Below are 13666 nucleotides of genomic sequence, written 5' to 3' on the forward strand. Positions count from 1 at the left end.
GCCCCAGGGGACATGTATAAATGCAAAAAAAAAGTTTTAAAAACGGCCGTTTTTTCGGGAGCAGTGATTTTAATAATGATTTAAGTGAAACAATAAAAGTGTAATATTCCTTTAAATTTCGCACCTGGGGGGGTTTCTATAGTATGCCTGTGAAAGGGCGCATGTTTCTGGTGCTTAGAACAGTCCCTGCACAAAGTGTCATTTATGCAGGAAAAAAGTCCTTTAAAATCATTTGCAGCTATTATGAATTGTTGGCTCCGTAATACAGAGAACACTCATTGAAAGTCATTGATAAAATAAATAAAATAAATAAAAAAGCGTGGGGGTCCCCCAAATTCAATTACCAGGCCCTTCAGGTCTGGTATGGATATTAAGGGGAACCCTGCATCAAATTTAAATTTTTTTTTACGTGGGGGTCCCCCTAAAAATCCATACCAGACCCTTTATCCGAGCATGCAACCTGGCAGGCCGCAGGAAAGAGGGGGGACGAGAGTGCCCCCCTCCCTCCTGAACCGTACCAGGCCACATGTCCTCAACATTGGGAGGATGCTTTGGGGGTCTGTGGCCGGTGGTTGTTGGGGTCTGCGGGCAGGGGGCTTATCAGAATCTGGAAGCCCCCTTTAACAAGGGGACCCCCAGATCCCGCAGTGTCTCCTCTGTGGAGACAGAAGATGGATGGATTTTCTGTGCTGGATCAGATCAGCCATCGCTGGACCCCGGAAAGACGATCATCCGTCGCTGGATAGCAAGAGTGGATTACCACCGCTGGAATCTTTTTAAATTTTTTTTTATTTTTAATAAAGGAATTTTTCAAAAGTGTGTTTGTCTTATTTAACTATTTTTTACACTTTTTTTGTGAAATGGTAGGGGTACTTTTGTACCCCTTTACCATTTCAAACAGGGGGGGCGGGATCTGGGGGTCATCTTGTTAAAGGGGGCTTCCAGATTCTGATAAGCCCCCCGCCCGCAGACCCCCACAACCACCCACCAGGGTTGTGGGGATGAGGCCCTTGTCCTCATCAACATGGGGACAAGGTGCTTTGAGGGGTCACAGACCCCCAAAGCATCCTCCCAATGTTGAGGGCATGTGGCCTGGTACGGTTCAGGAGGGAGGGGGGCGCTCTCTCGTCCCCCCCTTTTCCTGCAGCCTGCCAGGTTGCATGCTCGGATAAAGGGTCTGGTATGGATTTTTAGGGGGACCCCACGTCAATATTTTTAAAATTTGATGCGGGGTTCCCCTTAATATCCATACCAGACCTAAAGGGTCTGGTATGGATATTTAGGGGGAACCCCATGTAAATTTTTTTTTATTTGACGCAGGGTTCCCCTTAATATCCATACCAGACCTGAATGGCCTGGTAATTGAATTTGGGGGACCCCCACGCTTTATTTATTTATTTTATCAATGACTTTCAATGAGCGTTCTCTGTATTACAGAGCCGACAATTCATAATAGCTGCGAGTGATTTTAAAGGACTTTTTTTCCTGCATAAATGACACTTTGTGCAGGGACAGTTCTAAGCACCAGAAACATGCGCCCCATTCACAGGCATACTATAGACACCCCCCAGGTACGAAATTTAAAGGAATATTACACTTTTATTGTTTCACTTTAATCATTATTAAAATCACTGCTCCCCAAAAAACTTCCGTTTTTAAAACTTTTTTTTGCATTGATACATGTCCCCTGGGGCAGGACCCGGGTCCCCAAACACTTTTTAGGACAGTAACTTGCATATTAGCCTTTAAAATTACAGCACTTTAGATTTTGAATGTTGGAGTCCCATAGACTTTAATAGGGTTCTAAAGTTCACACGAAGTATGTTGTATACTAGCTCCGTCGAATCTTCTTTATACATTCGACAGACACCATAAGCCTTCAAAGACAGATTCGACCGTAATTCATGTGGATTTTCGGACGAATGCAATTTTTGAACGAAAAACGAAATAAATAAAAACGAATTTTGGGAGTATCTAAATAAATTAATTTTTCGGACGAAAACAAAATTACGAAAATGTAATATTTTACTCTGCACATGTCTACTAGTAATGGCGATGATCAGTGATTTAGAGTGGGACTGTGATAGTGAGGTGGGCAATTTAACCCTTACACGGGGTGGGAACTGATTGACACTGACATCACCAGTGACACCAATACAGTGATCAGTGCTAATAGTATACACTGTCACTGTACTAATGACACTGTCTGGGAAGGGGTTAACATCTAGGGGCAATCCAGGGTTTAACTGTGTACCAAGTCTAATGTGTGCAATATGTGCTGCTTTTACTAATCAATGTGGCTGATCACACTGTGGCAGCGACAACCACATTGCTACTCTGTGTACAGAGCCCTGTGCTAGTAAACACAGGACTCAATACTGTGATTCGCTAAGCCAATCAGCAGGTCCTGGCCATAAATTATTGGCCAGGACCTGTTGACCAACTTGCACTGTAGTGAATGACAGCACAGACAGGGCGGCGCTCACGCACCCCCTACCAGGAAATGCTAGATCACGTAGATACATGTGATCTGACAGAGCGAGGCCTACCTGCCACAGTAAAAAGGCCGCTAGTGGCTAAGTGAAAAATCCTGGACCTTTAAAGGGTAGCTATAAGCACAGAGTTTTGCCTATCATATGGAAAAAGGGCTGTGTCAGGCAACTCACCTCAGAGAGTTTTGGAAAGTGCTGTTATGTAAAGATGATGCACACTAAAGCTTTATGACATGGACAGTATATCGAAGTTTACTTAGAGGAAAAAAAAATCAATACACTTTAGCTTTGTGCCAGCTGACTGTGCCAAGATTGCTCACTGAAAGCTCCACCAGTTTTTACTTTCTCAAGATCATCAAAAAACAGAAGTTCTGTTATTTGCTAAACCAGAAGCGCCCATTGGCCTCTGGGATTAGGAGAGATGATTAAACACCTCATTCCATAAAGTTATTTGTAACAGGATTACCAGGGAATGTAAAAATTATTAAAACAGACAACTAGGCTTTGCTTATTCAGAGCATTCTTCAAAGTGCAATAAACCACTGCAACAAGCCAACATTTGATTGGCTACTGTAATTTTCTGTACATTATTACTCTGATTGTTCATATTTACTTTGTATGTACAAAAAATGAGCACAATAAACGATGGTTAATACTGCTGCCTCACCATGGGGAGATACGGAGATCCATTTTGACAGGGGTATGGTTACTGATTACTCATGCAAGAAAGGTAAGGACAGATCACCCAAGGTGAAAAAAAAACTAAGGTGCCAATTTCTGCAGGCTTAGGTTTTCAAGCCATTACTCAAAGTACAGTTGGATCCTAGGAATCAGTCAATCTTTAGTCAACTAAAATTAAAATACAGAATAAAGTTTTTTTTTATCGGCAAGTTGCAGTTTTATAATGCATTGTGGGTAAAATGGGAAAGAATGGTTGTGGTGCTGTAATGTCCTAGCTACTTGTAAGCTAAAAAAAAAAAACTTTTGCAAATCTATGTGAAGGATAAGACTGGGTGTAAAAGGTGTCCAAAGAGTACCTTGCAACCAATTACCTATGTAAGGACTATCTGTCATTAGGGAGAGGAGTGGCTGGAGTGGATTCATACATCAATAAATTGGCCTGTTCTCAGTTATACCCTACTGATGTCACCAAATGCCATTGACAATTGATGGGCACCAGGGAAGAGTTATATCTGTACAAATTAGAAAGCCAATAAGGTATATCTGAAGTAATTTTTTTTAGTTTTTAGAACTTTTTAATAGAAGTTAAAAACGAATTTTATTTGTATCCTATTGTGGCGATTTCCAGAACTAAGCATACACTTTAAAATGCATTACTTTTAATATACATATTTCTAAATTAAGGTTAAATATTAAAGATAAAGTTTAGTGTCATCAGGTACCACCCCCCATCATTGATCTGTTGTCTCTGTGCTTCAGAAAATATTTGTAACGTCCACTCGTCTCCTTCCCCTCTTTCTGCCATCAACAGAACTCATATTACTACAATGTGAATTGGCAGGGGAGACCCCTGTCAATCCAACTGCTCCACTGCTCATTCACATAACCCAATGCATTGTGAGATTGTATTAGTTTACCCAATTAAGTGTGGTACTATTATATCTACTTAAAGCAGAGTTTTTTTCTTAAACACCCCTAGTATAGTTAGGGCTTGTGTATTTACACTATGTTATCCGGTGAACTGTCACCCATTTAATTTTTGTGCAACATGTTTCACTTACCTTATTATTCTCCTGTACAGAATGCCCATATCCAGTCTTGGTATCTGAAGCCGCCCTTTTCTTCTGGGATTCAGTGCATGTTGGCTACCCAGCATGCGTCTCCCGTTCTCGCACTTGTGCAGTGTGTCACAAGCGAGCCTCACAGCTCCAGTTTGGAAATAATGCAATGCTTGCTAGGAGCCGGCGCTGAGCATTGACTCTTGGGATTGATAACACTCATCTTCCAGGAGCCAATGCAAAGCAGGAAATGACGTAGGTGACCACGGCGCAAATAGGAAGAGAGGAGATTTTTCAGGATAAATACAGTAAAGGAACCGAAAAAAAATAGCCAAATCGTTATTAGCATGTAAAAGAGTAATGCAGGATGGGAAGTGTAAAATGTGTCCGGAACTCCGCTTTAACTATATCAGTAATGCAAATACATACTGTATATTAATAAATGCATACATAAAGTGCTCTGTACTTAATGTGAACTTTTCACTTCATAAAGTGCAATGGGGCCAATCCGTACAAAAAAAAAAACCCAGTACAACACATTCAAGCAGGACTACATGGCATCTGAACAGCACAGACTAAAAACACAAATTAATTAATTCAATTAATACATTTTATAATATTTAAAGAAAAGTTGCCCATCTAGCCATATCTCAATGCTTTATTTTACTAAGAAATAACTCTGAAAAAAACCCTGTAGCATTTCTGGTTGTGGCCATCTTGAGCAAGGGCAGATTATTCATGTAGCATTTACTTCATGGAATTCATCATCCCATAGCTCAGGCATTCAGGCAGGGGGTTGTGGTTTGCTAAGAAACCCCTCCTACCCTCCTGAAGACACCTGGGATGTATGAAATGTAAGAAAAAGGTTTAAAACAATTAAATATAATACACTTTCCTATTTACTAATGCTAGCAGCATAAGGATTTAAAATAGTCAATGTTGCCTGAGAGAGTGAAGTTCCCCACCAGTCACACTAAAAACTTCAGGGATATGGAAAATGATTATAGTAAACGTTACAAAAAACTTCTTATATCACCATCGTATTTCCAATTCAATCCTGAGTTTCAATTTAGGCCAGAAAAAGAGCATATATCTAGTTGCTGGATAGATGTTGATGCAATTAAGCAGGTAAAGTATTCCCAGAGCTGCCCTATAATTAACCACCTCGCGCCCGCCCTATAGCCGAATGACGGCCGTAGAGCAGGCGCTTTCGTCCGGGTGGCCGTCCCTGGACGTCCTGTTGTTTACTTCCGCAATGCGCGCCGCTGCGGGCGCGCATCGCGGAAGTTCTGTGTTCGCCGTGTCCCCCGGGGACAGGCAAACACAGATCGCTGTAATCGGCCAATCACAGCGGCCGTTTACAGCACGATCGGTGTGTCCAATGGGAGATGATCTCATATGTTTATGAGATCCTCTCTCAGCGCCGCTCTCCCTCCTCACACAGACAGCGTGTGAGAGGGGAGAGATGAATGGCTGCAGTGGCCGTCAGTGTAAAAAAAAAAAAAGTGTAAAAAAAAAAGTGCCATTCTCCCCCAGTGCCATCCTGCCCCAGTGCCACCCTGCCCCCAGTGCCACCTGTTAGTGCTATCTGTCCCCAGTGCCACCTGTTGTCAGTGCCATTTGTCCCCAGTGCCATCTGTCATCAGTGCCACGTATAAGAGCCATCTGTCATCAGTGCCACGTGCCATCAGTGCCACATAGTGCCATCTGTCATCAGTGCCACGTATTAGTGCCATCTGTCATCAGTGCCACGTATTAGTGCCATCTGTCATCAGTGCCATTTGTCATCAGTGCCACCTGTCAGTGTCACGTGCCATCTGTTGTCAGTGTCACGTGTCATCAATGCCACTTATCAGTGCCATCTGTCATCAGTGTCACGCGTCATCAGTGCCACGTATTAGTGCCACGTGTCATCAGTGCCATGTAATAGTTCCACGTGTCATCAGTGCCACATATTAGTGCCATCTGTCATCAGTGCCACATATTAGTGCCATCTGTCATCAGTGCCACGTGTCATCAGTGCCACGTATAAGTGTCATCATTGCCACGTATCAGTGCCATCTGTCATCAGTGTCACGTGTCATTGTCCTGGTATTTCAAAAGTGTAATAAGTAGTCAACAAGTTAGATGTGTAATTTATGCTCCTAGAACACATGATGGCGCTCCCTGCATGTTGGGCCTCTCTATGTGGCCAGGCTGTGAAAAAGTCCCACACATGTGGTATTGTAATACTCAGGAGGAGTAGCAGAATTTTTTTGGGGGTGTCATTTGTGGTATACACATGCCCTGTGAGAAAAATAACCTATTACAATGACAATTTTGTGGAGAAAAAAAATAAATAATAAATCTTAATTTTGCAAAGAATTGTGGGAAAAAAATTACAACATCAAAAACCTCACTATGCCTCTTACTAAATACCTTGGAATGTCTACTTTCCAAAAAGGGGTCATTTGGGGGTATTTGTACTTTCCTGACTTGTTCGGGTCACAAGAAGCGAGATAGGCCACCAGTACATCAGATGTGATAAATTTTGTGCGATTCGTACCACAGCTTGTAGACTCTCTAACTTTCACAAAGACCAAATAATATCCACTAATTTGGGTTATTTTTACCAAAGATATGTAGCAGAATAAATTGTGGCCAAAATTTATGAAGAAAAATTAATAATTTGCATAATTTTGTCACAGAAACAAAGAAATATGCGTTTCTTTTCAAAATTTTCGGTCTTTTTTCATTTATAGCGCAAAAAATAAAAACCCCAGAGGTGATCAAATACCACCAAAAGAAAGCTCTATTTGTGGGAAAAAAAAGGACAAAAAATTAATTTGAGTACAGTGTATGACAGAGCACCGAAAGCTGAAAATTGGTCTGGGCAGGAAGGGTGTTTAAGTGCCCAGTAAGCAAGTGGTTAAATACTATGTGTTGCAGTGCAGAGGTGCTCGAATCCCCTTATTTCCGACATTGTTGACTTGAGACCCCTTATGACAGCAAGAAAGGCACAGAATCTGAATGACACATTAGTACACTTTGAGTATCAGAGGACAAAGATGAAAAATTGGCTGAAATATTTAACACCTACAGCAGGCATGCACACATTCGGCATTGCAATATCTGTAAATGTGCACAAAATCGGTGTTCACCAATTCTGACAGTGCGAAATAATATAAAATGAAGACATTTGTGAACTGCTCTACAACTTGAGTAATATACATGCTTAGTTGTCCATGTAATAAAATTTACATTGGGAAAACTAAAAGAAAACTCTGTGTAAGAATTGATGAACACATCGGAAGTATTAAGAAAAGGGATAAGCGCCCTCTGTCGTTCCACTTTGCACAGTTTCATAAGGGTGACCCTAAGGAGTTAAAGGTGAAAGGCATCTATGTTTTAAATCTGCCTATGAGAAGAGGTGACTGACACTATCCTTTTACAAAAAAAGAAAAATGTATATGTATAGTTTAGGTTCTTTAATTCCACAAGGCCTTAATAACAAATGAAATTTGAAACCATTTTGGAAGCTTAAAAAATTGGATATAAAATAAAAAATAAAAACATTTATCCTCTGACCCCTTCTGGATAATTCTTCTTTTTGATAAGCTCTCTATTTAATTCTCCTGCTTTCCTGTTCTGAATTCTTCCCTTAATTAAAATTGATATTCGAGTCCATTTACCTACTTTCTGTTTAAATTACAAACATCAAACCTTTTTCCCTATCCTGTTTTAAATGTGAGCTAAGTCTACTCAATGACGTGTTAATCTGTTTTTGTATTGAATGTTTAATTGAGGAGATTGTATGGGTGACATCTAGTAGCCGAAATTAGGTACTGCAATATACAGTGCAGATATTTAAGCTAGCATCTCTAACTCCTCCTCTCTCAGAAGAAGTTGACAACTATTGGCTAACGAAGCGCATAAGTGTGACATGAGCACGTCCATGACAATCATGGGATTGCAGCTTATAGCCTGAGCAGCATAGTGAAGCGGCAGCAGAGTGACGCTTTTGAAAGTTTAGCGGAGGCGGGGACGATGCCTCATTCAGTGAGTGAACAAGAAACCTCTGGATATTCCCTGGTGACCCGTAGAGTGGAGCTCAATCCTGAGGGATGGGTGGAGGTCTGAGGAAGCACTGGTGAGAGTATCTTTGCCTGTTTAACTATACAGAGTCTACTGACTGGCATTTTTCTGTCCTCCCTCTGTTTATATCCTCCCTCCCCATCCTCCACTCCACGGACGAATGATCATTATATTCAATATTGCTCACCAAAGGCTGATCCCCACAGCTCACTCCTGGACATTGTAGCATGTATAAGTCAGCCACCAATGCTGCAGATAGGTAAATTAGACAAGCCCTTGGTTGTAAGGACTTCCAGTTACCTCTGGACTGCAACACATAGTACCTGATTATAGGGCAGCTCTGGGAATACCTTACCTGCTGAAGTGCATCAACAGCTATCCAGCTATATACTTTTTTTCTGGCCTAAATTGAAACCCGGGATCATAATGGAAATAAGATTTTTTTGAATTTATAAGAAGTTTTTTGTAACCTTTACTATAATCATTTTCCATATCCCTGAAGTTATTAGTGTGACTGGTTGAATGGATGCATGTGCAGCTATGAGTCCTCTTTTAACATTGTCTTTTTAAGGTTTGCTTTGAAAGGTTTACATCGGAATTGCTATTGTTGTTCTTTATAATTATGGTGCTTTTTCTATAATAAAATTTACTGAATTCAACCATAGTGTCCAGCAGTTGTGGCCTTCTTGGAAAGTTTTCCTTCCCCTTTCTTGTAGCATGCTCAATAGCAGTACCAAGAGCTTCAATATGCACTACCATGCCTTTTTGGGTTCCAGTTAATGGTTCTTGGTATTAAACATCGATCTCTTGTACTTTTGCAACTACACTCCTGTGTTCTGGAATTATGCTATGCGTGTTGTTTTAGACAATATGATATTGTTGCCATGCTGCTGTTTTTTCTATGCTGAAATGAATAAAAATTTTGAACGTCAAAACTGAACGTATTCTCTCAACCACGAAGATACTATAAAAATTATTATATTAACACACGGATTATAAAAGCAAACAAGCATATAAGCATACAATCATACAAATTTGCCCTACTATCCCCAGTGGATAAATATCATATTGCACTCTTCCTATATAGATCCTTAAAAGTAATTTCTAAAGCAATTTAAAAGCGGTTGTACACTTTTTATTTTTTGCACTCTTTTTAATGTTGCCCTACCTGCAAGGCAAAGGCATAACTAGCACATTTGTGTGCATACTAGCACATTATTTCAAACTTACCTGAAAACCAAGCCTTCCAGTGATGCAATGTCATCACTGGAGATGGCATCCATGTATACCTGGTCTTCTTTCCAGGTTCACGGCTCCGGCTCTGTGACTGGCTGGAGCCGCAATGACTTCACTTCTGTGGGAGACGCCGGTCATGGTACACTGTTCTGAAGAAACGATGCAAGGGGCCGTTCCTTCAGAGCACATGCGCCAGTGACGTAACTGGCTGCTAGGACAGTAAATATCCTCTAAACGGTGAACGTTTACGAGATTTTTACACTACCGATAGGTAAGCCCAAATATAGGCTTACCTATAGGTAAAATTTAAAGATGAACGTTTACTTCCTCTTTAAATCAAAGTCAATATTCAGTCCTTGGGGTGCCAATGTTTGTAATTCATATATCCACTGGGATTCTTTCTGACTGGGGCTTTAATTTTATTGCTATCCAGTGGCCTTTATTAATAAGATAGAAATTATTGATTCTTCTGATTATGATGAAAGTGTAAAAACGTTACTACCGCCAGCATCAACATATTAGTTTTTAACAAACAATGCTAAATAATATTAAAAAAAAATAAAAAAAACACATTGTAGACTACATAACAAGTAAACATATTTGTTTCCATTTAAAAAACACAAATTATATGGAACTAGCATACACAAATTTTGGATACATTTGCATTGACACATTTTCCCTTTAAATGCTTGTTAAGATATAGAAATATCCACATAACAAATGTCCCAAAAGTGCCCTCTAGTGTGTGACATAAGAATCTCTTTTTGGAGGCAAGATGGTGAACTTCCCATGCAAAGGAATTTTTCTTAACTGCAGTATAAAAAAATGTAATGTGATATAATAGTACATATTGTGTGATTTATTTTTTATTTTTTCAAAAGGTATGCAACAACACACAATAGTTTGACATGACATTATGTTCTTGGTCAAAAACATCAGTCAACTGCCTGTATTTATACAAATGGAATGTCCATACTCACGCCACATCAATATACAGCAACTAAAGCCTGGGAAGCTAAATACTCACACAGGAATACAAAGTACTGTGATGTAGTTGGTGACATGTAGGAGACTATGGATAATGTACATACCAGAAAGATGAAACAAACTACAGGTACACAACTACAAGACGGTAGCGGTCGATCACTGAACATGTATAGTGAGGCACAAAATATTCCTATACCTCATTGCAGTCATATCCTGTGGTCAGTGCATACCAGGTGGCATGTTTCAATAATTTGGGGGGGGGGGGGGTAGAAAAGTAGACACCTCAAAGTGACCAGGTAAGGTTGACGAAACCGCAAAAAAAAAAAGAAAAAGGGGGGATGACCATGACAGGGTCAACAGTACGCGCAGTTGATACCGATGCAAGGAATAACCTCATTTAGGAAAAAGATAAATACTGATCCAAGAAGTGAAACATATTCCAATAAAGCCAGCATGTATTGTGTCCCTCCATTTTGTCCATAAGGGCAGCAATCCGGTGTTCCATCTGTAGATTGTCATTCACCCTCGACAAAAATGTTGTAAGATTTCAATAGGAACAGGGGTTTGTTCAGTCGATTTTTTTATTTTTATTTGACTTCCTTTAATCCTTTTGTGAACAGAGGTTTTTTTTTACTTAAATACCCAGACCAAGATTACCAGGGATGGTGTGCTTTAGTTAACATGACAATGACTCATCTGAATGACAGAGGGACTGAGAACTAGGTATTATGGCGAACCACTTGATTGCACAATCTGCAGAGGCTTCTGGGAAAACTTGAGGGTGGCCCAGCTTCCCTCTGTACTGGGTCCAATTATCTGGAATCGTCTAACCCCAAACTCAGTTTCCATAAAAGGAACACTGTTCTTTCTTGTCGACCGTGAAGAGCGGCGAGAAATAACAAAATCAATTCAACCAAAAACCTTATGTTTTATTATACTGCTTTAATTATCAATTTACATGTTTAATGAAGCTTTGGCACTAAAGTAACACCACAGAAAAAATGAAAAATAGTCTTATTAAAAAAAGGGAGTTCATTTGTACTTTGTTAAACGAAGTGTGAAGAAGAAAAGCTTTCCTTGTCCTCTTCAGTTTCAGTAAACGCCACTTCATGACCATTCCGCTCTGGAAGGTGAGCACAAAAAAAAGATGTGTTAGGAGCGAGAGAATGTATGAAAAAATATAGAGAAACTTTAGAACGCATATCCTCTATTATGTATTGAATAAGTTTAAAGTGTCATTCCATGTGTAAATTATATTTCTATTCTAAGCCGAGTTCTAAATACCTGCTAACTTCCCATTTCTTATGGAGACTGCCTCTTCCTTAAGAAGTAATACATAAAAAGTGATACTGAATGTTATATAATGGCAGAACCCTATGACAATGTTCAGGAGCTCTTAAATCTTGAAGTATCACAGCTGCTGGAGACTAGGATTGCACCGATACTTGTATCTGCACTAATACTTTGCACCAAGTATTGGTACTCATGCAAATACACCGATACCTGAAACCGATACTTTCAGGCTTAGTTTTTTGAGCTGTTAGTGGGTCTCCCCTATTGACAGCTGAAGTGTTAAAGAAGTCCGGTAATTGGAGATGTCAAAAAAAAAAAAAAGCAGCCGGAAATGTTTATTAACAACATTGCTCAGCCGCTGAAACACTAAAATAAAAATAAACATGGGGGGTTATTTACTAAAGACAAATCCACTTTGCACTACAAGTGCACTTGGAAGTGCAGTTTCTGTAGATCTGAGGGGGACATGCAAGAAAAATAAAAAACAGCATTTTAGGTTGCACATGATTGGATGATAAAATCAGCAGAGCTTCCCCTCATTTCAGATCTTCCCCTCAGATCTACAGCGATTGCACTTCCAAGTGCACTTGTAGTGCAAAGTGGATTTTCCTTTAGTAAATCAACCCCCATTGTTTATTTTTCTTCATCTGCAGATCAAAGGGATGAACAAATGTTCCAATGAGTATTGGTACTCTAGTAAAAAAATAAATGGTATCGGTGCATCCCTACTGGAGACCTAAAAACATTTCCAGCAGTTTGTTCCTTCTTCAGGTAGTGAAAAAATGGTTAGTGGACAAATCCTTAGCAGGCTTGTGTACAATGATTAAAGTCGATATTTTGCCACTTTAAATATTTGCAGGGTCAAGTTAATTTAAAATTTCTGACCCAGAAAATGTGGAAGCGTGTACACTGTTGTGGCTTTGAGGAATCGACTCAACCTTTTCCAAAACTTATGCTGAAATTTTCATATGCACAAACCCTTAGTGCTGTGAAGATAAGTGACCAGTGAGCTCTAACTCAATTGTGTTAGCTTACCCTATAGATGCAAATGTACTGTATATGTCTATTTAAAGGTAACAAACATTTTCTGTGTTTTTTTTGTGGAAACATTTTGAGATAATCTTGACCTTTATATAAAGCTACTTATGCCAGCACAGGTGTACCACCAGCTACTGTAAATTTGATAAAGTGTATGGGGGGCGGGGGGGGGGGGGGGGTTGGGTAAACAATATGTCCAAGGTATCTGATTAATAGTAGTATGTATTTACCATGTGCATTATCTGGGATTGTCATGACTCAATGTACATTGGAACCCTTGACAAGCTCTCTTGGGGAAAGTGCCTTTTATGATCTATAGTTATGGCTGTTATTGTTCTGCTAATTTTACACAATCTAGCATGGAGACTGGTTATTACTAGAAATAACATGATTGTATCTTGTAATGATATGCATTGCTTGTGATGGAAATGTATACTATAATACTTTGAGTTGTACTGCTTGTGCTGATGCATTGTATTGTTTGTCTGTCTTGTGGTTGTAACTGTTTTGCAAACTTTCAGATGGGGAAGATTCCTTCAAGCAGATTCGCCTGCTCAGTGGGGGGATCTCTCTGCTGATCCCTGCTGAGCAGGCACATGACATGTCCGTGTCTGCTCCGCTATGCAGAACGGACGCAGACACAGCCTGCCGTTCCCTATGGGGTGCCTGTTTGTATCCATCTGTCATTTGATCTGCCAGATGGATGGATCCAGATGGATGGAGAATGGACCTCCGTCTGTTCTTAGTGGACTGGATCAGATGTCGGGGGATACATGTTCGCTGACATCCTCCGCTCAATAGAGAGCT

At 40.1% G+C, this 13666-nt stretch overlaps 1 protein-coding gene across 4 annotated transcripts in view; it reads right to left on the minus strand.

Moving 5' to 3' along the window:
• Positions 1 to 13666, minus strand: part of RNF130 (ring finger protein 130) — a 552857-nt gene that overhangs the window by 43349 nt on the left and 495842 nt on the right. For 2 of the 4 annotated variants that reach the window (XM_077474314.1, XM_077474311.1), the window contains one exon: positions 11437 to 11651. The exons of the other annotated variants lie outside the window; for them this stretch is intronic. In XM_077474314.1, the coding sequence (XP_077330440.1) occupies positions 11575 to 11651 (77 nt within the window). In that variant the 3' untranslated portion in view covers positions 11437 to 11574. Of the gene's footprint in view, positions 1 to 11436; positions 11652 to 13666 lie in introns of those variants that run through there. 4 annotated transcript variants of the gene reach the window in all.

The sequence above is a fragment of the Lithobates pipiens genome, unplaced genomic scaffold (assembly GCF_037356315.1).
Source record: "Lithobates pipiens isolate NorthernLeopardFrog02 unplaced genomic scaffold, aLitPip1_a1.2 Scaffold_8, whole genome shotgun sequence".
Taxonomy (NCBI): domain Eukaryota; kingdom Metazoa; phylum Chordata; class Amphibia; order Anura; family Ranidae; genus Lithobates; species Lithobates pipiens.